At 35.5% G+C, this 24,812-nt stretch overlaps 1 protein-coding gene across 2 annotated transcripts in view; it reads right to left on the bottom strand.

The window, feature by feature from the left end:
* LOC123556922 (pre-mRNA-splicing factor SYF1-like) overlaps window positions 1-24,812 on the bottom strand; it is a 133,553-nt gene that overhangs the window by 67,300 nt on the left and 41,441 nt on the right. The window contains exons 17-24 of one of the 2 annotated variants that reach the window (XM_045348019.2): window positions 19,839-19,948; window positions 16,614-16,717; window positions 13,071-13,170; window positions 8,003-8,119; window positions 7,064-7,121; window positions 6,209-6,320; window positions 4,901-5,010; window positions 3,244-3,882 (exon numbers count right to left, since the gene is read on the bottom strand). In XM_045348019.2, coding sequence (XP_045203954.2) covers window positions 3,821-3,882; window positions 4,901-5,010; window positions 6,209-6,320; window positions 7,064-7,121; window positions 8,003-8,119; window positions 13,071-13,170; window positions 16,614-16,717; window positions 19,839-19,948 — 773 coding nt within the window. In that variant the 3' untranslated portion in view covers window positions 3,244-3,820. Of the gene's footprint in view, window positions 1-3,243; window positions 3,883-4,900; window positions 5,011-6,208; window positions 6,321-7,063; window positions 7,122-8,002; window positions 8,120-13,070; window positions 13,171-16,613; window positions 16,718-19,838; window positions 19,949-24,812 lie in introns of those variants that run through there. The other variant, XM_053525484.1, reaches the window with a different exon arrangement.

Raw genomic sequence — 24,812 nt, 5'->3', positions numbered from 1 at the left:
ACTATCGCACCCTTGTTAAAAAAGAATAAGTTGCTTTCACACTTCTTTTTTTCCCTATCACTTTTGCTTACATTTTAAATACCCGTCACATAGCGATGAGATATAGTGACCATTTGATGTCCGTACTAAGTCCTGTCTCCATCAACAATTTCTAAAAGGACCTTGACCTTACTCTTTCAAATTATGGACCCAGGGTCAAAATTGGACTTTTTCTACAAACCAGAAGGCTTAGAGCTTAAATTTCTACAATTCTCTTGTTGCCGTGCAATCTCTTTTGCTGCATTTACTTGTTCCCAATTAAAGTAACACAAAACAGTTACTGATTGCAAAATCCTGTCAGTTCTTAATCAGGATCATTCACTGTTGATGCACCCACATGTCGGCCTGTTGATCAAAGTTGCTATAATCGACGTACAATACACAGAACATAGTCCGTGGACATTGGCTGACCTGGCTGGTTTTGAACAGGCAGTCTATCACAACCGTAACATCATAGCAATGCCCCAAAGCTATTTTCATTACACATAACATTAAAAAATATTAAAATCAGGCTTTTTTTAAATGCTGATCAGGTTTTGGCTTCCTAATCAGGATAATCCCAATTGAATCGGGAGAGTTGAGAGACATGTGCAGCTTATTCATTAAAAGTAATTACCATAAACTGTCAACCGCTGCCCACATCAGTACTTTCAAGGCTTTGATTAAAATAATTTATATCCATAAAAATATAAGACAAAACATTTATAGTTTGAAACTGGTGAAAGCTTTACACAAATGTCAGTAGCTCTTCTCTCTATCATCACTTTTTGGTGGTGGCACTAGGGTTTAGAAGCCATGTACCAGTTCATCTAATTGCAGGGTAAATGTTACTGTATTTACAGTCCACACATTTTCATCGTATCTTTCAGATGTCCCAATGAGTAGATTAAATTTAGCAACTTTAGCTCTGCAAATATTCTTGTGTATGCGACTGCATTTTCTGACAAAGTTTCATGAAGATCAATTAAAAAATTAAACAAGAAACGCGGCAATGCCACGAAACCAGGTTTTCAACACTTTTCACTTTATATAAGCTTTCTATACACCAAGTTTCATCATGATAGCTCATTCCTAAGTTAAGTTATTGACAGGAAACCGTTTTTCTGTTTTTAGTAACAGTGACCTTGACCCCAGAAACCCCAAAATCAATCCCAGCCTTTGTCTTGATATAAGCTACATACATATATCTTCAGATAAGCTTAATGTACACTAAGTTTCATCAGAATAGCTCATTCCTAACTGAAGTTTTTGACCGAAAACTGTTTTTCTATTTTTAGTAACAATGACCTTGACCTTGATCCCAGAAACCCCAAAATCAATCCCAAGCTACAACTTTATATAAGTTTTCTATACACCAAGTTTCATCATGATAGCTCATTCCTAAGTTAGTTATTGACCAGAAACCCTTTTTCTATTTTAAGTAACAGTGACCTTGACCTTGACCCCAGAAACCCCAAAATCAATCCCAGCCTTTGTCTTGATATAAGCTACATACATACCAAGTTTTATTCAAATATCTTTACCGAAACAAAAGTTATTGACCGGAAACACCAGTTTGACGCAGCCGCCCGCCCATCCGACCAACGACATGCCCCAATCTAATAACTCAACCTGGTTAAAAATACAGACTCTATCGCATATACAAGGTTTTTCTTTGATTTGACCTAATGACCTAGTTTTTTACCCCAGTTGACCAGCCCCTGCATATACTTTGTAGTCTGGACAATGTTTATGTGAAGCAACAGTAAGATATAAGCAAAAGTAAAAAAGATACGTCAGAAAAACAAAGGTTGCAGAAAAACTTTAACCTTAAAATAACCGATGTACAACACCTTTGTGAACTTGAATTTATGTATAATGGGACAAACCCCAACACATACCTTGTTTTGTATGCTGGATAATTTTCATGTGAAGTTACAGTAAGATATAAGCAATAGTAACAAAGATATGACAGAAAAACACATGTTGCCAAAAAAAATTAACCTTAAAAATAACCAAAATGTAACACCTTGGTGACCTTGATTTTGGGTATAATGGGCCCAGCCCTGCACATACTTTGTTTTCATGCTAAACAATGTTAATGTGAAGTTACAGTAAGATATAAGCAATAGTAACAAATAACAAGAGCACCGCCTTGCGGGTGTTGACGCTCATCTGATTTTTTTGGTGTAATAGAAATATTGTCCTACCCATGCTTTTCTAAGTCTAAAAAGGGCCATCATTCCTGCAAAAAGCAGTATAGAGTTATGTTTCTTGATGTACAGTGTCCACTTATGATGGTGAAAAACTGTTGCAAGTTTTAAAGCAATAGCTTTGATAGTTTATGAGAAACATTGACTTAAACATAATACTCAACCAAGAAAATGATTTTCTAAGTCCAAAAGGAGCAATAATTATTGCAAAAAGCAGGATGGAGTTATGTTTCTTGCTGTACAGAGTCAACTTTTGATGGTGAACAAGTGTTGCAAGTTTCAAAGCAATAGCTTTGATAGTTTAAGAGAAAAGTTGACCTAAACATAAAACTTAACCAAGAAATCTGATGTTTTCTAAGTACAAAAGGGGCCATAAATCTTGCAAAAAGCAGGATGAGTTATGTTTCTTGCTGTACAGGGTCAACTTATGATGGTGAACAAGTGTTGCAAGTTTCAAAGCAATAGCTTTGATAGTTTAGGATAAAAGCTGACCTAAACATAAAACTTAACCAAGAAAACTGATTTTCTAAGTCCAAAAGGGGCAATAAATCTTGCAAAAAGCAAGATGGAGTTATGTTTCTTGTTATACAAGGTCAGCTTATGATGATGAACAAGTATTCCAAGTTTCAAAGCAATAGCTTTGATAGTTTAGGAGAAAAGCTGACCTAAACATAAAACTTAACCAGGCCACGCCGACGCCGACAACCGCTCAAGAGATGACAATAACTCATCATTTTTTTTTAAAACAAATCAGATGAGCTAAAAACAACAAAGAATGCCAAAAAAACGTTTACCAAGAAAGCTCACACTGGGACAAGTAGTAGTACATATGAGCAGGCTGACCATGATTTACACTGGTCGCAAAGGCAAAACCATTTGTGTCCAGCATGGCAAGGGTTAAAGAGGAAAATGAGAAAAGGTTTGAAGGTTTTTCCATTTTTAGTTGTGTGGCACTTTTGCAAGGATGAACAGCCAGTCTTTGCGGGTTGCATAAAGGAGCTGCAAGAATCTATAACATTTCCTTACATTTATTCCATCATCATGTAAGACATATTATATAGTTACTTTAGTTCCTTAGTCTTCATTCATTTTCATAAACTCAGACATACAAAACACAATTTTTCTTCATTTTTCTCCATGCACATCATTTAAACAAGGAGCTGAATATGCTACATCATGTGCTTTGCTTGTCTTGACAACACCTAAACCAAAAGGCATCCTTTTTTTCTATAAATTTCATCAACTGAATTTATACTTTATTAAATAGTAACTCATGGCAACGAATAAATAAGTCATTTATCTAAATGTATGAAAGAAAAAAAAAGTTATATCTAAAAGTGTCTTTCAATTCCCCTTGGTTTGAGTGTTTTACTTTGGTCTAGTGTCTTCTGTTAACCACTAATCAAATTATTTCTTCTTCCATCTTTTCATGCATAATTATATGACTCAGTGCAGGGGGTCCTTCCAAACTTTTATATTTCATTTATTCCTTTAGATCACAAAGTTTACAAAATGTTCAACTGTCCCTGTGTATGTTTATTTATTTAGATTATAAAGGACAAGGTTCTTCCCATTTCCCCTCTAGTAATCTAATCGTCTTCTTGAACAAGTCCTCCAAAAACTTCTGTAGGTACTGTCTGTGCTTGTACTTCTGAAAACAATTTAAAGGAATAATATAAGTAAAGATCTCTAGCATTAGAATACAGTTCATACTGATAATTCTTATAACAAGAACTGTCACTAATGGTGACAAATGCCCCCGCAGCGCCTTGACCTTTGACCTGGTGACCCTAACGTCAGTAAGGGTCGTGTACTCAATAAGTACTATCAGCATGTGAAGTTTGAATGTCCTGGGTGCAGTGGTTCACGAGAAAGTACCTTCATGCAAAAAGTTAAAGTTGTGACGAACGAACGGACAGTTGAAAACTAATATGCCTCCCTTCAGGGGCATAAAAATACAAACATCCCAAAAGCACACATTCTAACATCACCATCATCTTTTCAATCTTCACCATCATCTTCATCAATCTATCAACACTGTTATTTTGATCATCGTCAAATGAATCATCATCACTGATATCATCAACTTAATCATAAGAATCATCATCATCATCATCATCATCAATTTATGAACATAAATCAGGACCATAGCAATCAGTATTATTACCAAGATCATCATAATAATGGTATTTTCAGTTTCATAATCACTGTCATCAGTATCTTCATCATCACCAACAAATTCCTTAATTTATCCGCCCGTAAATAGTAGGTAATATCTACCAGCAAGTGTAACTTGCTGTGGTACTCGTCCTGTAGGACAAGTGTGATTTTTTCCCCCAAAAAAATTAATAATTCCAATAAAATGGAGCTATGCATAAGATGGACAGCTAAAAATCTAAAATGGAAGTTGAGTTGTTGGTCTAAACTTTAAAAACCAGGCTCACGTCTGTAACAGTTTGATCAGTTAGACACTTGACAGTCCAGAACTAGATTCAGGTATTTACCATTTTAAAAGACTTTAGAACAGACAAAAATCGTTTTCGCAAGACAACTTCAAACTGTGGCAGGGCAAGTGAAAATTCTAGACCTCTTGTTCTACAAGATAAGTTGTTTTCACAGAATTTGTCAAGCCCTTATCCTTATTGATTCTAGAACTTCTATAATAATACCTTCCACTTCTTCATCTTCGTCAGTAGAGTAATCCTCATCGATGTTAATCTCATCAGGATTAACCGTCTTTGTCATCTCTCCCAGCTCCTCATCAGTTGTTGTATTGCTCCTAAAATGGATAAACCATTTATTTATCGGATACTTTATATTACAGGGTTTCACAACTTTCTCAACACTTACCAGGTCAGTTTAACTAATTAGAGTACATGGACTCTTCAATAGGCAATCGATCACTGTAAAAGCACATAATAAAAGTCGTGCCATGGGAAAACCAACATAGTGGCTTTGCGACCAGCATGGATCCAGACCAGCATGCGCATCCGTGAATTCTGGTCAGAATCCATGCTGTTCGCTAACGGTTTTTCTAATTGCAGTAAGCTTTAAAAGCGAACAGCATGGATCCTGACCAGACTGCGCGGAGGCGCAGGCTGGTCTGGATCCATGCTGGTCGCAAACCCATTTTGTTGGTTTTGTCATGGCGTGGCTATTATTATTTTCCTTGGGTAAAAATTTTACAAATTTGTAATTTTAAGTATGTTGGCAAAGTTAAATAATCGCAAAATTGTAAAGACTGTATCATGCCTGTACTTGAATCTGAATTACACTAATGATGAATATTTATGCGAGAATTAATTTTCGTGAGATGTAGGGCCTCGTGAATATAGCCCTAGTGAAAAATATCTACTTTTACAGTATAACGTTATCATTACAAGTACATTGCGGCTTACATAATACCATATAATTAAACAGCTTTTATCCAGTTTTCAGGTTAACCCTTAGCCTGCTGGCGGCAGATGATTCTGCCTTTGCGACCAGTGCAGACCAAGATCAGACTGCACATCCGTGCAGTCTGATCATGGTCTGCACTGTTCGCTATTCAGTCAGTAAATTTTCAGTGAAAACCCCTTTGAATAATAAGTGGTTCTGTCCAAATTGAAAGATGGACCAGTCCATTATAGAAATATAGCAGGGTAAGGGTTAAAGGAAGAGCCTAGATGCCTACCAGAGCATTAATTCAGGCATAAGCAGTCTTCTGGGTAGAACCACTGAACTTTGTGGTCAAATTTGATGGCGTCCTTGCAATATACACTTTTTGAACCAACAGTAGCGAGGAGGCAAGATATTTTAAGTCAGACATCTTAACAACTCGACCACACAGGCCCCTAAAGCTATGTGTTTTTCGATTACAACATCTATCTTTTTGTAATGTTTAAATTTATTTCAGCATGTTTGTAACTAATACAGGACAAGTCAAAATTAAAAGTTCAACTGCCTTCTTTTATGGAAGAACTTTAGGATCATTCTACCTGACAAACATTATTCCTTTGTCTGGTTTATTTTTATCTTTCATTGCTTCCTCTGCCAGCTGTCTAGCCTTCTCCTCAAGTTTCTGCATCTCATCACTCGCCTCAGATGTTTCTGAAATCAGAACATTGTCATACTATCTTACACTCACTGATAAAAATCTTTTGATAATTATTTGAATTTGTCATCCCACCTGGTCACAAGGTTACTGATACAGAATATTGATTTTAGTATCATGTAATCCATATTTTGTCAAATGTTCTGTAAATTTCTGAAAAAAAAAATGTTGATCACATTGGCCAAAAATTACTTAAGGCTGGAATTTTTATAAAACTTAGTAAATTAGACTGAAATGTAAGTTTCAAACTACCATTTGAAGGTATAACAGAACATGTATTCTTGCATAAAAACTACTTTTTTCACTGGATCTGCCCATGTATTAACGGGGAAAAATCGTGTGCAAACAAGGCAATTCACGTGCTGTTAATACCCGATTTTTATTTTTGAAATGCTTTCCCAGGCACGTATATGTAATGCTGCGCAGATTGACATCTTTCATAAAAAACCTCTTCTTGAAGCTTTAAAGATGCAATCTAAACCATAGACTGTTTTACTGTATCAGTAACTAACGCCAAATGCGCTGCCCCTTCGGTCTCGGTCACAAACAATCCCGCGGGCTTCTGCAGATGTTAATACCCCCCAAAAAAACATGTCTTATTCCTACATTCAACCTTTTTATTGCTCTGTAAATACATGCAAATTTCTTATATAACTGATATCACATTTTGAGTAAAGGATTAAGAAAATGCTGATTTTGATATAAATTACCGGTAACTCTGTTAAAACCTTATTTTTACCTTGGCTATCTCCCTTCGAGGTTGCTGCAGCCAACATTTGAGCGGACATGAAGTTCACCTGAAAAATATTTGGACATTTGACAGAAAAATGATTTAATACTACTAGGAAAACTAAGTGATGGTGGACTAACATTATGTGTGCCCCTCCGCTTCTATTTGCTGCAACAGCACTGAATGTCTAAATATAAACCAGTGTAATATACAGAGCATATTTCAGGAGTGTCTTTTCAGAATGAAATTATCAAACAAGTTAATAAGAATAATACACTGCGAGGCTCTGCCGAGTATTTTATCAATGTTATTTAACCAGTTTAATACATTCATAAAGTGGAAAGTCACAAAAATGATACTCTGTTAATTACATGTTAGCTTTTTTCTTTACCTATTACAGACAAAGTCAATTTGACCAAACTGAATGTCTCTTACACTGAAAATGACATCAACATCAAAGCTTTATTATACTTGTGTCATACTAAATTTCTGTAATGGCTATATTTAACTCCTATGATGACAAAAATTACTATAATGCTACAACTGACCTTCAATCACATGTTTTCTTCTTAACCCATACACTGTATCCCCAAAATGTGTGTAACGGAGCCCTAATTACCATTTGTTTCTGTTGGGTTTTGAGACACACTAACTGTAGGACTTTTTCCTACTTTTTTCCCTAGGCACCCTTCCTTGCACTATTTCAGGCATGTTGGTAAAACCACTAACTTTCGACTGTCAGCTAGACGGCTTCTTAATATCAAAATTTTACACCTAATACAAGGTTTGAGCCTTTAGCAGTGACACCCAATTCAAAGCCAGCTGTGTTAACCACTCAGCTATGCAGATTCTTTACTGTCATATTTGATTTCAATATTTTCCTGTTTATTATAAATAAGACTTTTTATCTTCAATGTCTCTAAATCCATATTTAACTTAATGATTTACCTGTGTGTTATACATTGCCTGTACACTACGTTTGATTCGCAACATTTCTCTAACAGTATCCTCATTGCCGTGTTTGATTTCAAATTCCTTCCATGTCTGCCAGAAACCTGCTGTTGACTGAAAAATAGTGAAAAAAGATTCTGTCAATCAATCTTCCTTGCTGTATTTTTTCTTAATTTTGGAATAAATCGGTTAAGGAGGTAGGTTACCTTCATATTTGTATGTGCGCATGTCCAACCGGAAGCTAACGTGACGATTTACGACGGCATTTACGACAAACTAAATGTGTCTGTATATTCATTCTTCTGAAAATTAATCATGAACCTGTCTTCGATCTGATGCTTTATGGTGTAATAATGCAGAAATAATGAAAAAATTGCCGCAGAAACGCTTCAAAACAATGTTGCCTTAAAATGACGTCATTGACGTCATGACGTTACGTGTCAGTTACCGCGCAAAATTAATAGCTTTTATCTTGAAAGTACGTAATTCTGTGCATTTTCTTTACTTTAACTATTTTCAAATAACCATTATTTGCTAGAAATATTGTTTATGAGTCTTTTGCTCTGAATAATAATCAATATTTTGCTTCTTTTATGTAGATATATTGAAATGTTATGCGGAATGTAAGAAAATGGATGATGATAAGCAATGTTATTTGGAATATAGTTGGGTGAAAGGTTACTTGTTATGGCCATTTTCAAATAAACAAGAGCTGTCCGTAAGACAGCCAAGCTCGACTATTCGAAATATTGTCACAGAAGCAGGAAATTATTACCCAAAATGTTAAATATCAAAAGAGTTTTAAGTTCCGAAACGGAAACATAATTTGACCAAAATGCATATTAGAGTTATGGGACTTGATGCTATCAACTAGTTTTATAACCCCGAAGAAACATGTTAAGTTTCAATTCCATATCTGCATTAGTTTTGGAGATAGTAACTTGCATGTAAAACTTTAACCAGAATTTTCTAAGTCCAAAAGGGGGCATAATTTGCTCAAAATACATGTTAAGAGTTATGGAACTTGACCCAGTGAGGTTGGTAACTGACCTAGAAAAAGAATAAATAAGTTTCAAATCCATATGCCTTTTAGTAATAGCTGTTTGTACTTTCACGCAAAACTTTAACCAGAATTTTCTAAGTCCAAAAGGGGGCATAATTTGGCTAAAATACATGTCAGAGTTATGGGACTTGATTCTATCAACTAGTTTCATAACCCCGAAGACACATGTGAAGTTTCAATTTAATATCTGCATTAGTTTTGGAGATAGTAACTTGCATGTAAAACTTTAACCAGGATTTTCTAAGTCCAAAAGGGGGCATAATTTGGCTAAAATACATGTCAGAGCTACAGGACTTGACCCAGTGAGGTAGGTAATTGATCTAGAAAAAGAAAAAATAAGTTTCAAATCTATATGCCTTTTAGTAATAGCTGTATGTACTTGCACGCAAAACTTTAACCAAAATTTTCGACTATTCGAAATATTGTCACAGAAAAAGAATAAATAAGTTTCAAATCTATATGCCTTTTAGTAATAGCTGTTTGTACTTTCACGCAAAACTTTAACCAAAATTTTCTAAGTCCAAAAGGGGGCATAATTTGGCTAAAATGAAGGTCAGAGTTATGGGACTTGATTCTATCAACTAGTTTTATAACCCCGAAGACACATGTGAAGTTTCAATTTAATATCTGCATTAGTTTTGGAGATAGTAACTTGCATGTAAAACTTTAACCAGGATTTTCTAAGTCCAAAAGGGGGCATAATTTGGCTAAAATACATGTCAGAGTTATAGGACTTGACCAGTGAGGTAGGTAATTGATCTAGAAAAAGAAAAAATAAGTTTCAAATCTATATGCCTTTTAGTAATAGCTGTATGTACTTGCACGCAAAACTTTAACCAAAATTTTCGACTATTCGAAATATTGTCACAGAAGCAGGAAATTATTACCCAAAATGTTAAATATCAAAAGAGTTTTAAGTTCCGAAACGGAAACATAATTTGACCAAAATGCATATTAGAGTTATGGGACTTGATGCTATCAACTAGTTTTATAACCCCGAAGAAACATGTTAAGTTTCAATTCCATATCTGCATTAGTTTTGGAGATAGTAACTTGCATGTAAAACTTTAACCAGAATTTTCTAAGTCCAAAAGGGGGCATAATTTGCTCAAAATACATGTTAAGAGTTATGGAACTTGACCCAGTGAGGTTGGTAACTGACCTAGAAAAAGAATAAATAAGTTTCAAATCTATATGCCTTTTAGTAATAGCTGTTTGTACTTTCACGCAAAACTTTAACCAAAATTTTCTAAGTCCAAAAGGGGGCATAATTTGGCTAAAATGAAGGTCAGAGTTATGGGACTTGGTGCTATCAACTAGTTTTATAATCCCGAAGACACATGTGAAGTTTCAATTCAATATCTGCATTAGTTTTGGAGATAGTAACTTGCATGTAAAACTTTAACCAGAATTTTCTAAGTCCAAAAGGGGGCATAATTTGCTCAAAATACATGTTAGAGTTATGGAACTTGACCCAGTGAGGTTGGTAATTGACCTAGAAAAAGAATAAATAAGTTTCAAAGCTATATGCCTTTAAATGATAGCTGTATGTACTTGCATGCAAAAACTTAACCAAGGTGTGACGCCGACGCCGACGCCGACGCCAAAATCTAGCAGTTTGATTTCTAATACCTATTTTTCAGGTTTCGTTGATAATTTGTTACTTATGTACTAAAACTAAGATCTAAAATTGTTGCAATTTCAGTAGAAAATTGTGGTTTCTTGAATTTAATTGATGTTACCATGGAAACGAAGCCCGTGACCTATGTATCTAAATGTAAAATTTAAAAGCGTTGACACTGGTCTATTTAGGAAACACAGCTTCGGCTTTTTATTTTCATTTCAACAATATCCATGAGAATAAAAGCAGCATGTTGAACGATTTTTCCATGAAAAATTCCATACGAGGGGTATTGCTGTAAGTATTCTAAGCTGTGAAATTTGTTTAAATAAATGCAAATAACACGAAAATATAACTTACGTTAGAAATAATATGTTTTAAAGCTACATCAACTAGAAAGATAATCTTATTCAATACTTTTTATAAAAAATTAGGACAAAAAGCAAGATATAAGCTATTTTAAACATCTCTGTTGCCATGGTTACTTTGAACTTTAAGAAAAACAGGTTACCATGTAAAGTGCTTAGTATTTTGCTAATAATATTACCCAAATATTCCATGTTGGTCATTAACAGAATAGCACTGAGACCGTCGAAAACCCCTATTTTTATACATAGTTGTTTAAAAATGAGAGAAAATGCGTTACCATGGAAACACGAGCCCCGCGACATATACATTTTAAGCTTATATTAGAAAGCTAACGTGCATAATAGTAAAATTATCAATTATGCAGACTTCTACGGATATCGATCAAACAAAAATACACTGAAAAGTGTTAAATATCCGTATTTTCCTTCTTCTTTCAATATGAAATACCTCTGGAGGGTCATGTTCTTCAAACCTGGATAAAAATTTAACTTGAAGGGACAGAGACAAACGGAATTGAGATTGTAGCAGTTAAAACTTCATATTACACAAAATACAAAAGAATGCTGCGGTTCAACTAATTTGAATTTACCCTTGTAACAAGGTAACCTACCTCCTTAAGTATTTTTTATATTGGTACATTGGTACAGAATACATAGGTCTATTTATCCCTGGCGGCTGGTAATTCTGCCTTTGTGACCAGTGCAGACAAACATCCATGCAGGCACATCTTGGTCTGCACTGTTGGATATTCAGTCAGTAAAGTTTCAATGAACATCCCTTTGAATAATAAATGGTACTGGCCAAATTGACTAATGGACCAGTCCATTTTGGAAATTTAGCAGGGTAAATTTTACAGCTGCAAGCTTCCATTTGACTTTAATTACAACCACTTGTTTTTCTTTCAAATATCCAAGACCATGTTTTTCATGATATTGTTTGGTTGAAATTTGAAAAAGTTTCCAAACAACATATCTGGGATATTTCTTAGTTGTACTGTTAGCTATTTCTTTATTGTACCGTTAGTAATTTGAAAGAAATTGCCAAAATAGCAAGGGTGACATTGAAGAATTGTTTAAGACATGCAATGCCCACTTTTCACTAAAACAGTATATTTTCATATACATGTACTGATTTTAAATATAGAAAATTTTTATCAAATATTCAACTTGGCTAAATATATAAACTAATTGTGTTTGTGGAGATACATACGCCATCAAATATCATATATGCAATCGACTTGTTAAAAAAAATCCAGGTATTTTTAGATGTAGTATACCTTTTTATCATATACCATTATCAATTCTGTTAACATGAACTGGCTAAAAAAAATAATTTAATTATACGTTTTGTATTGTATATTGTATATTGCCGGACTATCTTCATTTAATATGCATAAACTGACAAAGTTCTATAAATGGTACACATAAAAACTTCACTCAGTTCTATTTTAACATTGACCAAGCATTGTTGATTTCATACGATAACAAAAAAAAATGGAGTTACATAATAATAGGGTTAATAAAACATTAGCTAGACCTGGGATTTTGTATCCGGCTCTCGTGGATTTTGCAAGGTCGGATCACACACGGCGCATTCAAGCCTTGTGCGATCTTGATCTGGCAAAATCCACTCAAGCCTAATACAGCATCCCTGATTGAGCTACAATTATAATAAACCTATTATATTGTGCTTAGTTATATATGTAGTATAAACAGTGAATGTTTGTCGGGGGAGCTGCATTCATCATTAAATATCATTTATGCCACTGTTTTGTTTTGAAATATCCAGGCCTTTTAGTGGTATTACACCTTTTATACTATCTACACATGTACCAGCAGTGTTCAACCTTTAAACCCAACACACAGTCTTCTTTTAACACAAAATTGTGTTAATTTTATGTTTACATACATAATATGAAGTAATAATTCATAATTTCAAAAATGAATTTTGGTATTTTATATCTATAAGTGCGACTGAGTCGAAGTTTACCTGTAATACTAAGAGTTACCTACCCTTGGATCACAAATCTGGGAACAATGTGCATAAATTGCCCGAGCTCTGTCAATCTCACCAAGTTTACGCTCCAAATCAGCAAATCTTATACACATCTCCCTGAAAACAAAATAAACATTTTCTTAGTTTCTTTGCTATTCATGTGTTTCTTTTAACTACCATTAATATTTCTGTATATTAACTGTAGCATTCTGTCTATTATCTTTTACTTTTAATACTAAATATACTAAATTTCTCTAACAACTGTTTCTATGACAGGGCCGACCAGTCATAATTGGCAAACGATTGTTGGTTGTACCGATGTAGATGTAGATGTAGATTTCATTATCATTTGTTAGATTTAAAGTCATACAAACACAAATATTGGTCACATGGCAACTTTCTTTTCACGGTAGTAGTGTGCTTCCCTGGTCATTTTGTAGGCACTGGAATGCTGAACTTTACTAGGATAATACGCCCCAAAACACTGTGACCTTGCTATGACCTTTACCTACTACCCTGTTTCATGCACTCTGCACACTGTCTTGTCTATCTACAGGCTAAGTTTGAAGTCAATATCTTGAATGGTTAATGAGTTATAATCCGGACACAAAATATGACAGACAGATTCTTCCTTTGAGCTCAATTTATGACCTTGACCTTTAACCTATAGATCCAGTTCATTAGCTATGCACATTGCTGCATGGCAACATAATACTACATGCCAAGTTCGAAGTCAATACCTTGTAATAATGTATGGATATTTAATTAGGCTCTGGACACAGCTTTGATCTTTTAGCTCATTTTATGGCCGTGACCTGTGACCTATAGAACTACACTTAACAAAATTCCTAATTGTTCAGTTTATATGGGGTTACAAATTTGTTAATAATGCATGTATTTACAAGAAATTTCACATACCGACATTTGAATAGGTACTGCAGCTAATTATTGATTTATTTTTGGCCGACTCACGGCTAGCGTAACCGCATTAGGCGTTTTGACCAATATTGCATATTTTGTGCAGGGCATGCGCACCAATATGCACTTGTTAATGAATATTTTTGGCATTACTGACAAAAGTTCAACTAGAAAAACAAATATTATTGTGTAATTGACACAAGAGCAATGCACCCGGGCTGTCGGAATTTTACAACAAAACCCAAAATCGGTCACTTCAATGAATTGTCCTTGGGTTAAATTTTGCCAAAAGAGCGCGGATGGTAGATAACCAACTATTGAAGGTTCTTGTGAATGAAAATAAGGTTAAAAATGGAAATAACCAAGAAAGTAACAGCTTAAGATAAATTATATCAAAATTGTTTAGAAATTGCAAAAATAATTACACACATGTCGTAAATGTGTCCCGGCTAGCAACATTCCGACAGTTCGATCACGTTGCTTTTGTGTCAATTTCACCATGATATGTGTTTTTCTAGTAGGACTTTCGTCAATAATGCCAAAAGTGTAAACAAACATGTGCCTGTTGGTGCACATGTCCTGCACGTGCAAAAAATGTAATGTCAGTCAAAACGCCTAATGCGGTTACTTTGGCTGTGAGTTGCCAAAAATAAATCAAAAACTAGAAAATGCTTTTGTAAAAAAGCGCATGTCTCCCCCAATGCAAAGTCCTATAGGCAAGAAGTCAATAGGGGTCAGGAGCGAAAGTCAAAGAGACACTGATGGTTGGCTGCAATAGGGATCATCTACTTGGCATGTCCAGTCATCCCGCTAAATTTCAACACTCTTGGCCTAGTGGTTCTCAAGTCACTGTTCAGGCTTCTGTGACCGTGACCTTTGATCAAGTGACCTCAAAATAAATAGGGGTCATCTACTTTGCATGTCCAATCATCCTATTAAGTTTCAACATTGTAGGTCAAGTGGTTCTCAAGTTATTTCCAAAAAATGATTTTACATGAACAGGCCACTGTGACCTTGACCTTTAATAGACTGACCCCAAAATCAATAGGGGTCATCTACTCTGCATGTTCAATCATCCTATGAAGTTTCAACATTCTTGGTCAAGTGGTTCTCAAGTTATTGATCGGAACTGGTTATCAATGTTCAGGCCCCTGTGACCTTGACCTTTAACGGAGTGACCCCAAAAACAATAGGGGTCATTTACTCTGCATGAACAATCATCCTATAAGTTTCAACATTCTGGGTCGAGAGGTTCTCAAGTTATTGATTGGAAATGGTTTTCCATGTTCAGGCCCCTGTGGCCTTGACCTTTAACAGAGTGACCCTAAAATCGTTAGGGGTCATCTACTCTGCATGACCAATCATCCTATGAAGTTTCATCATTCTGGGTCAAGTGGTTCTCAAGTTACTGACCGGAAATGGTTTTCAATGTTCGGGCCCCTGTGACCTTGACCTTTCACAGAGTGACCCCAAAATCGATAGCGGTCATCTACTTTGCATGTACAATCATCCTATGAAGTTTCAACATTCTGGGTCAAGTGGTTGTCTAGTTATTGATCGGAAATGGTTTTCCATGTTCAGGCCCCTGTGACCTTGACCTTTGACTGAGTGACCCCAAAATCTATATGGGTCATCTACTCTTCATGACCAATCATCCTATGAAGTTTCAACATTCGGGGTCAAGTGGTTCTCTAGTTATTGATCGGAAATGGTTTTCGATGTTCAGGCCCCTGTGACCTTGACCTTTAAAAGGGTGACCCCAAAATCCTGGGGTCATCTACTCTTCATGTTCAATCATCCTATGAAGTTTCAACATTCTGGGTCAAGTGGTTCTCTAGTTATTGATCGGAAATGGTTTTCAATTTTCAGGCCCCTGTGACCTTGACCTTTGACGGAGTGACCCCAAAATCAATAGGGGTCATCTACTCTTCATGATCAATCATCCTATGAAGTTTCAACATTCTGGGTCAAGTGGTTCTTTAGTTATTGATCGGAAATGGTTTTCAATGTTCAGGCCCCTGTGACCTTGACCTTTGACGGAGTGACCCCAAAAACAATAGGGGTCGTTTACTCCAGCAGCCCTACAACCCTATGAAGTTTGAAGGTTCTAGGTCAAATGGTTCTCCAGTTATTGCTCGGAAATGAAGTGTGACGTACGGACGGACGAACGGAAGGACGGACGGACAGACCAACAGGGCAAAAACAATATGTCTCCTGGGGGAGACATAATTAGCTGTAGTACCTATTCAAATGTCGGTATGTGAAATTTTGTGTAAATACATGCATTATTAACAAAATAGTGATACAATATAAACTGACCCATTAGGAATTTTGTTGAGTGTATTTCAAATGCTCATCTACATATATGCTAAGTTTAAAGTCAATACCTTTAATGGTTATAAAGTTATGCTCCGGACACAAATTATGATGGACGGACAGACGTTCTTACAAACAGACCTTCATTTGGTATTTCTGTTTGTTATATAGTAAACAACAAGCAACAGAAAGTAGCCAGTTAGCAGTATGGAATGAACAGAATTTACCATTACCTATAGTCTGCAACACCTAACAAACTTTCTCTCTTTTGCTCTGACAGACAGATGGACAGATATAAAAACTGGCATACAAAAATCAAATGGTACCTGGCTTGGTCATGGTTTAGAACCTCTATAGCTTTCTCATAGATAGGTCTTGTGTACGTTACACCATATAATTCTGCTGCGCGTTTGATATAAACGTTAAACATCTGAAGAAAAAATAAATTCATATAAATGGCAATTTAAAATTGAATGTTTCATCTATGTCCATATATATTTAGAAAATAGAATGTAACTCCGACTTTTGCATGATAATGCACCTGCTCACAGAGTATTTCCACACCCTCTGTTTTCTCCAGATCTAGCCTCTTGTGACTATCTGTTTCCCAAACTTAAATCTCATCTGTCTGGAAAGAAATATAATTCGAGAAATGCCCATGGATCTGCTATTTATCAGTACCTGACAGGTATTCTCATTGAAGAGTTGGAACAATGCTTCCAAAAGTGAATTGACTGGCTCAAAAGGAGTATTCATGCTGATGGACAGTATTTTGAAGGGCAGAGCAAGTTAAAATGATCCGAACATTTTCAGTATAAGAGAACTGATGCAAGTAACATTACTTTTGGATCACACCTTGTCTTTAATCCCAACAAACAAGTAAAATATTCCAATTCAATTTATGTTCAACAAGAGTGGCAGACTGTCACAAAATATGTGTGTCATCGAACTTTCCCTAATTCAAGGGCAATTATGCTAGAGTACTTGGGGCGATTTTGCTGGTTATCAAACTTGACTGATATACTGTGCCCACAAATATTGTCAGCCAGTTTGGTGAAGATCGGATGAAAACTGTTCAACTAAGAGAGCAAACAAGGCTAAATTCCCAGATTTTGAGTAATTCAAGGGCCATAATCTAAGAGTGCCAGGGCCAGTTTGGCTGGTTATCAATCTTGGCAGAGATTTTATGCCAACAAACATCATCTGCAAGTTTGTTGAAGTTTGGATGAAAACTTTTCCACTTGCAGGGCATACAAGGCTAAATTTGCAGATTTTGAGTAATGCAAGGGCCATATTCCAAGAGTGTCTGGGGCGATTTTTCTGGTTATAGATCTTGCCTGAGATATTATGCCCACAAACATTGTCACTAAGTCTTGTGAAGATCAGATGAAAACTGTTCAATTTAGAGAGGGGACATGCTTTAGGATGCCACGTAAAATAACTCTTTAGAGTAAAACCAAACAACTTTGTACCCATAGTATTCAGTTATGCATAAATGTCAACATACGTATGATGCCTATCTTGGAAAAGCATCACTTCACAGCATAAATACAGCCGTTTTCTAAATTACCAGTATAAAAAAAACATTTCAGGATGCAAATCTAATGCTAAGACATTTTTTGTTATGTTCTTTTGAAAGAAAATGGCTGCAAAGGTTAAACATAATTCTAGTCATCTCAGCATGATAATTAGCGTAATGTACACATTACAAATTTGATTAAAATATTTTATTTAAAAACATGTTTAAAATGAAATGTCACATAGCATAACTGTCTTATTTAATTAACACACAAACTGGTTATTAGTTTTCGGAAATATAATTTGCCATCACGTAATACCATTTCTGGTCTTGGCATGTATCAATATGGAGCACGACAACCTACCTTTTGGCGCAATAAATGTGCAAAGAAACAGTCCTATGATATTTGATTTAAATTTTACAAAAAGATATATTAGAATCAAAACTAGAGCTATCACTAAAGGTGATGAATGTACCCCCCGCATGCACTGACACAGTACATTGCAATTTGACGCACACAAGATTGCATAATTATGTGGACTGTATGTATATAGACTGTACGTATACAGTATAGTAACAAAAAACAAAGTTCCATAACTATGCAGAATATTTATCTAAAAGAATGTAACATGCACAATGCACAACTAGGGTTGGTACTGATCACTTATGTGAAGTTTCATTAAATTGTATGCAAGGGTTTGGTAGATTAGGCATGCACAAGATTGCATATGCAGACTGTATGTACATAGTATGTTAACAAGAAACAAAGTCCCATAACTCTGCAATTTTTGCCGCTGAAAGAACCTAACATGCCCCATGCACAACTACTGTTGTTACTGATCACTTGTGTGAAGTTTCATTAAATTGTGTCAAGGGGATGAGGAGAGGTGGTGCGCACAAGATTGTGTCTATGTATATAGTATAGTAACAAAAAATCAAAGTCCCATAACTCTGCAAATTTTTTTTCTGAAAGAACCTAACATGCCCCATGCACAACTACTGTTGTTACTGATCACTTGTGTGAAGTTTCATTAAATTGTGTCAAGGGGATGAGGAGAGATGGTGCGCACAAGATTGTGTCTATGTATATAGTATAGTAACAAAAAAACAAAGTCCCATAACTCTGCAAAATAATTTTCTAAAAGAACCTAACATGCCCCATGCACAACTACTGTTGGTACTGATCACTTGTGTGAAGTTTCATTAAATTGTGTCAAGGGGATGAGGAGAGATGGTGCGCACAAGATTGTGTCTATGTATATAGTATAGTAACAAAAAAACAAAGTCCCATAACTCTGCAAAATAATTTTCTAAAAGAACCTAACATGCCCCATGCACAACTACTGTTGGTACTGATCACTTGTGTGAAGTTTCATTAAATTGTGTCATGGGGATGAGGAGAGATGGTGCGCACAAGATTGTGTCTATGTATATAGTATAGTAACAAAAAAACAAAGTCCCATAACTATGCAAAGTTTTTTTCTAAAAGAACCTAACATGCCCCATGCACAACTACTGTTGTTACTAATCACTTATGTGAAGTTTCATTAAATTCTGTCAAGGGGGATAAGGAGAGATGGTGCGCACAAGATTGCGTCTACGGACAGACGGACAGACAGACAACCTGAAACCAGTATACACCCCCTTACAACTTTGTTGTCGGGGGTACAATAATTTGAAGCAAATCCATGTAAAACACTATAGATTCTGACAATTATATACATCTTACAAAATAATTACTCAAGGGCAGCACCTTCATGAAATTATTACCCCACATGTACAACATCCCATCGTGTATTAAATAGTGTTAAAACATGGTTTTCCTATATATTTCTTGAAGAAGTCATGTAGCAGGACCGTAGGAAGCATTTTCAGATTGGGGGGCAAACATGAAAGTCAGCAAAAATTGACTCGCTGTCAAAAAATGGCTAAGACAATCACCAAATCGGTCAAATTATTTGGAGGGCCCAGCCAAGCCCCCTCCCCTCCCATGCCCCTGTTCCTATGGCCCTGTGTAGGCTGCCAGTATTACCTCATTTTGTTCTTCTGGTAACACAGCTTGAGTTGCTCTGTCGTATACCGCCATAGCGTGCCGAGCCAGCCCATATTCTTCCTCTAGTTTTGCATACAGCAAATAAATTGCTGAAATAAACAACAGAAACATATGTTGCTTCTACATGTTGCAATAAAACTGGTTTCGAAGATAAACTGAGCCGTGCCATGGGAAAACCAACATAGTGGCTTTGTGACAAGCATGGATCCAGACCAGCCTGCGCATCCCTGCAGTCTGGTCAGGATCCATGCTGTTCACTAACGGTTTCTCTAATTGCAATAGACTTTGAAAGCGAACAGCATGGATCCTGACCAGATGTGCAGGCTGGTCTGGATCCATGCTGGTTGCAAACCCACTATGTTGGTTTTTCCATGGCATGGCTCAATTTATATAAAACAGCATTGCCACTGATCAATTTCCAATCTAGGGCCTATATTCTCCAATGTTTGAAGTATGAACCTAAACTTGAGAGCGATAATATTCATTTCGCCACAACTTTATCTATAGGGTATTCAAACCTCTGAAATTTTGCAATGCAGAGAAAAGTAACAAAGTCAACTTGCAAGCTAGGCATATTTGCCAATGCAATAGCAGAAAAAGGTTTTGCATTTCAAAGTTTAAGAGTTTCAAAACAACACCATGACACCCTGCTGACTTGTAAGGTTTTTTTTTTTTTTTTGAGAATTTACATACTTAACAGCAAAAAGCATTTATAATGGAAGGGTGATAAATCAAGAAGGCCATGAAGGCCCTGTATTGCTCACATGACATATTGGTCAACCTAAAGACCATCAAGATAAACATTCTGACCAAGTTTCATTAAAATATGGTCATAAATGTGGCCTCTAAAGTGTTAACTAGCTTTAACATAATACAAGTTAAAGCAATACAAAAATCAAAGTCCTGAATGGCCTGAGTCGGCTAGTGATTGATGTACTGACAGTATAGTCTACCAGTTTCAGTTTGTTTTTAGTTTTTTTCTTAAAATTTCATAACACAGCTCGATATTTACCCAAAATATTATATCCGGATACGATTACACTTTTCTCCAGTTTGAACAATATATTTTACAAATTGTGATGATACGAAGACATTTATTAGCAATTGGCAGTATCTGACATTGAAGTTTACGGTTAAATTACCTCTTATTTAAATCTTTTCATAAAAAAGTTATTTCGTTTCGTGAAAGCAGCCAAACATAGACGATCTACTTTCGATTTCAAAAACTACAAGAAAATACAATTTAATGTTTCGCCGATTTGTTTATTTCTCGAAAAATAAGAATTAAAATCATTTTTAATATCAGTAGTAACTAAACAAACCAGTAAGAGCTTCTTCTTCCGATAATTTATCCGTTTACTGACTGCAAAATTCAACCCACGCAAAGTTTATAGAAATCATACGATGCGTGTTTACGTTCAATGTGGGAGAATTAAGGCTGATCGGCTATGTTACCTAACGCATCCAGACGATTCAGATTTTGTTTTTAAACAAGCATTGTGTGCGTTTCTGTAATTTTATATACGTTTTTATACGCTTAGAAATTATTAGACATGCGTATTTGCATTATTTCTATATGTAATTTACGCTAATACGCATCTTATCTGGAGCCCTGCTGGAACTATTTTTTGTCTTTCGCTGGATGTTACCCAAGCTTTGTAAGCCTGCGCAATTCTTAAAGTGCACATTTATGCTTAATGAGTTACATTCGAGAATTGCACAATTACAAGTCATAAATATGACAGATTACATCGTATATTGGTCATAGCAAAGGGAATTGACACAACTTAACTTCATTCATGCAGTGAACTGTTTGAAGTTTGAGAAATCAAATGGAACTACATCCCTTCACTGTGTTATTTGGTCCATTTAGAGAGTCGTTGGATAGCAAGGACTCGTCAAAAGGCTTTCAGCCTTTAGCCGACTCAATAACTGTTTGATTCTCACTCCTACTAACCCATATTTAAAACCCAGCCACCCCAATTTGTTTATTGATAAAAATCTGGATATCTAAAATTGTATGTCCAGATACTGTTACACTTTTGTAAACATTGCCCATATCTCTAATTTTAAGGATGTGTTTGACAAACTGTGATGATGCAAAGGAAGTTTAACAACATTTAACAGTGTCTGATATTAACTCTTAGCCGGCTGGCGGCGATTAATTTTGCCTTTGCGACCAGTGCAGACCAAGATCAGCCTGCACATCCGTGCAGGCTGATCATGGTCTACACTGTTCGCTATTCAGTCAATAAATTTTCAGTGAACACCCCTTTGAATACTAAATGGTATTGCCCAAATTGAATGATGGACCAGTCCATTTTAGAAATTTAGCAGTCTAAGGGTTAAAATTCACCATGACATTTCCTCTTCCTAAAATGATTTATGAGAAAAGTTTATCAAAATCAGCACCGCGGTAATCTACTTTTGATTTCAAAAACTTACAGAAACGGTAAAGCCAATATATTTTCTGATTTAAATCTGATTGTAACTGATTTTTATTGATAGAAATTAAATGCCTGTTTCAGCTGTGACACATTTATCAACAAATGGCTTTGTCATATCATACAAAACAACAATCAATAAGTGTGAAAATATCAAAAAACTGATGTTTACAGATTCGTTATTAGCGAGGATTAATGTAAAGGAGTGGATAATTTCTTTGTTTTATTTTCTTTTATAAATCAGGATATTTGGACTTCTTATCGGGGTGATATGTGGCCTCTAGAGTGCTAACTAGCTTTTCTTTTGATTTGACCATGTGACCTAGTTCTGACCCCACCTGACCCAGATTTAAAACTGACCTATAGATCATCAAGATTAACATTCTGATCAAGTTTCATTTAGATTCGGTCATAAATGTCGCCTCTACAGTGTTGAACTTAGATATGGTCATAAATGTTGCCTCTACAGTGTTAACTAGCTTTTCCTTTGATTTGATCTGGTGACCTAGTTTTTGATCCTACATGACCCAAGTTCAAACTGGACCTAGAGAACATCTAAATCAACATTCTGACCTAGTTTTATAAAGATACAGTAATAAATATTGCCTCTACAATGTTAACAAGCCTTTCCTTTGATTTGACCTGGTGACCTAGTTTCTGACCCCAGATGACCCAATATCGAAGGTGTCCAAGATTTTATTGAGGTTTAGCTATAGAGTTAACAAGCTGTTTCTTTGATTTGACCTGGTGACCTAGTTTTTGACCCCAGATGACCCAATATCAATCTCATCCAAAATTTTATGGAGGGTAACACTCTGACCAAGTTTCATTAAGATTGGGCCAAAATTGTGACCTCTAGAATGTTAATAAGATTTCCTTTGATTTGACCTGGTGACCTAGTTTTTGACCCCAGATGACCCAATATCAATCTCATCCAAAATTTTATGGAGGGTAACACTCTGACCAAGTTTCATTAAGACTGGGCCAAAATTGTGACCTCTAGAATGTTAATAAGATTTCCTTTGATTTAACCTGGTGACCTAGTTTTTGATCCCAGATGACCCAATTTCAAACTTGTCCAAGATTTTATTGAGGGTAACATTCTGACCAAGTTTCATTATGATTGGGCCAAAATTTTGACCTCTAGAGTGTTAACAAGCTTTTCCTTAGATTTGACCTTGTGACCTAGTTTTTGAGCCCAGATGACCCAATATCGAATTTATCTACGATTTTATTGAGGGTAACATTCTGAAAAGGTTTCATTAGGAATAGGCCAAAACTGTGACTTCTGAAGTCTTAACAGTCAAATTGTTAAAGACGGACCAACGGACGGCCGACACAGGGCGATCACAAAAGCTCAGCTTGAGCATTTTGTGCTCAGGTGAGCTAAACATTGAGAAACTTGTATCGTTAAAATTTGTAAATAAATCTTGAGAATGTCAACTTTGTCAAACCAAACAGATTAATCTCTGGACTACTGACGGTAAATGCTTTTGCCTTTGCAACCAGTGCAAACCAAGATCAGCCTGCATATCCTTGTAGTTTGAAAATGGTGTGCACTTAGTAAATTTTCACTTAAACTAACAACCTTTTTGTACTATACATGGTACTGTAAAATTGAATAAATGAGAAGTCCATTAAATTTTAAACAGTCTAATGATATTATAGCATCACTGATGCTCCAAAGAGTAAATTTTTTTTATTTTTTTTTCCTGCAGCTCTGCAGTTTATGTGTTATTCATAATATCTTCAACTTGTCTCAATATATATATTATTCTGATACATTACACTATGGTTTTAATTTTACTATCTTTAATCATAACACTAGCTTTCTTCCATTTAAACATTTCCCAAATTAAAAAGACCATATAAATTTTAATTTCTATTTCCATAACCAAATGCAAACTTAATGATAACATTAAAATTTATTACCTCCCTTTACTTATTTTTTCTCCCTTTTTAAAAATATCCTAGTGTTCCTCTATAAAATTTACTAAGTACTTTTTTCTTAAAAATTTTCTCACGGTATTTTTCACTGTAATGATTGAAATCTGAACTCTACTATAAGATTGAGAAAATGAAAATATTAAAAAAAAAAAGAGGGTCATTGACCCTTAAGCGCTCACCTGTGTACAAGGCTTCAAGTGTATCTATTTAAGTACAGAGTTACGTTACTTCTATGTTGGCCTTTATTATATACATGTCATACACATTTCTGAACCTAGGGCAATAATTTGAACAACTACGATAGAAATTACAAATCTGATATTTCACGCCAAATATCAAGGCTCTATCTATTATAGTTTGTTTGTTTGTTTTGGGTTCAACGCCATTTTTAAACAAAATTTCAGTCATGCAACAGCGGGCAGTTATAACCTCACCAAAGTTCTTGGATTCTATACCAGTACAAACCTGTCCTCAGCAAGTAACTGCCAACTTCCCCACATGAATTTTCAGAGACGGAGGAAGAATGAGTCTTTTATGAAATTTTTACGCCCTGCCTGAAGAT

This window comes from Mercenaria mercenaria, chromosome 15 (genome assembly GCF_021730395.1).
Source record: "Mercenaria mercenaria strain notata chromosome 15, MADL_Memer_1, whole genome shotgun sequence".
NCBI lineage: Eukaryota > Metazoa > Mollusca > Bivalvia > Venerida > Veneridae > Mercenaria > Mercenaria mercenaria.
Note: the sequence above shows the minus strand (reverse complement) of the source record. Positions and strands in the feature narration are given on the sequence as shown.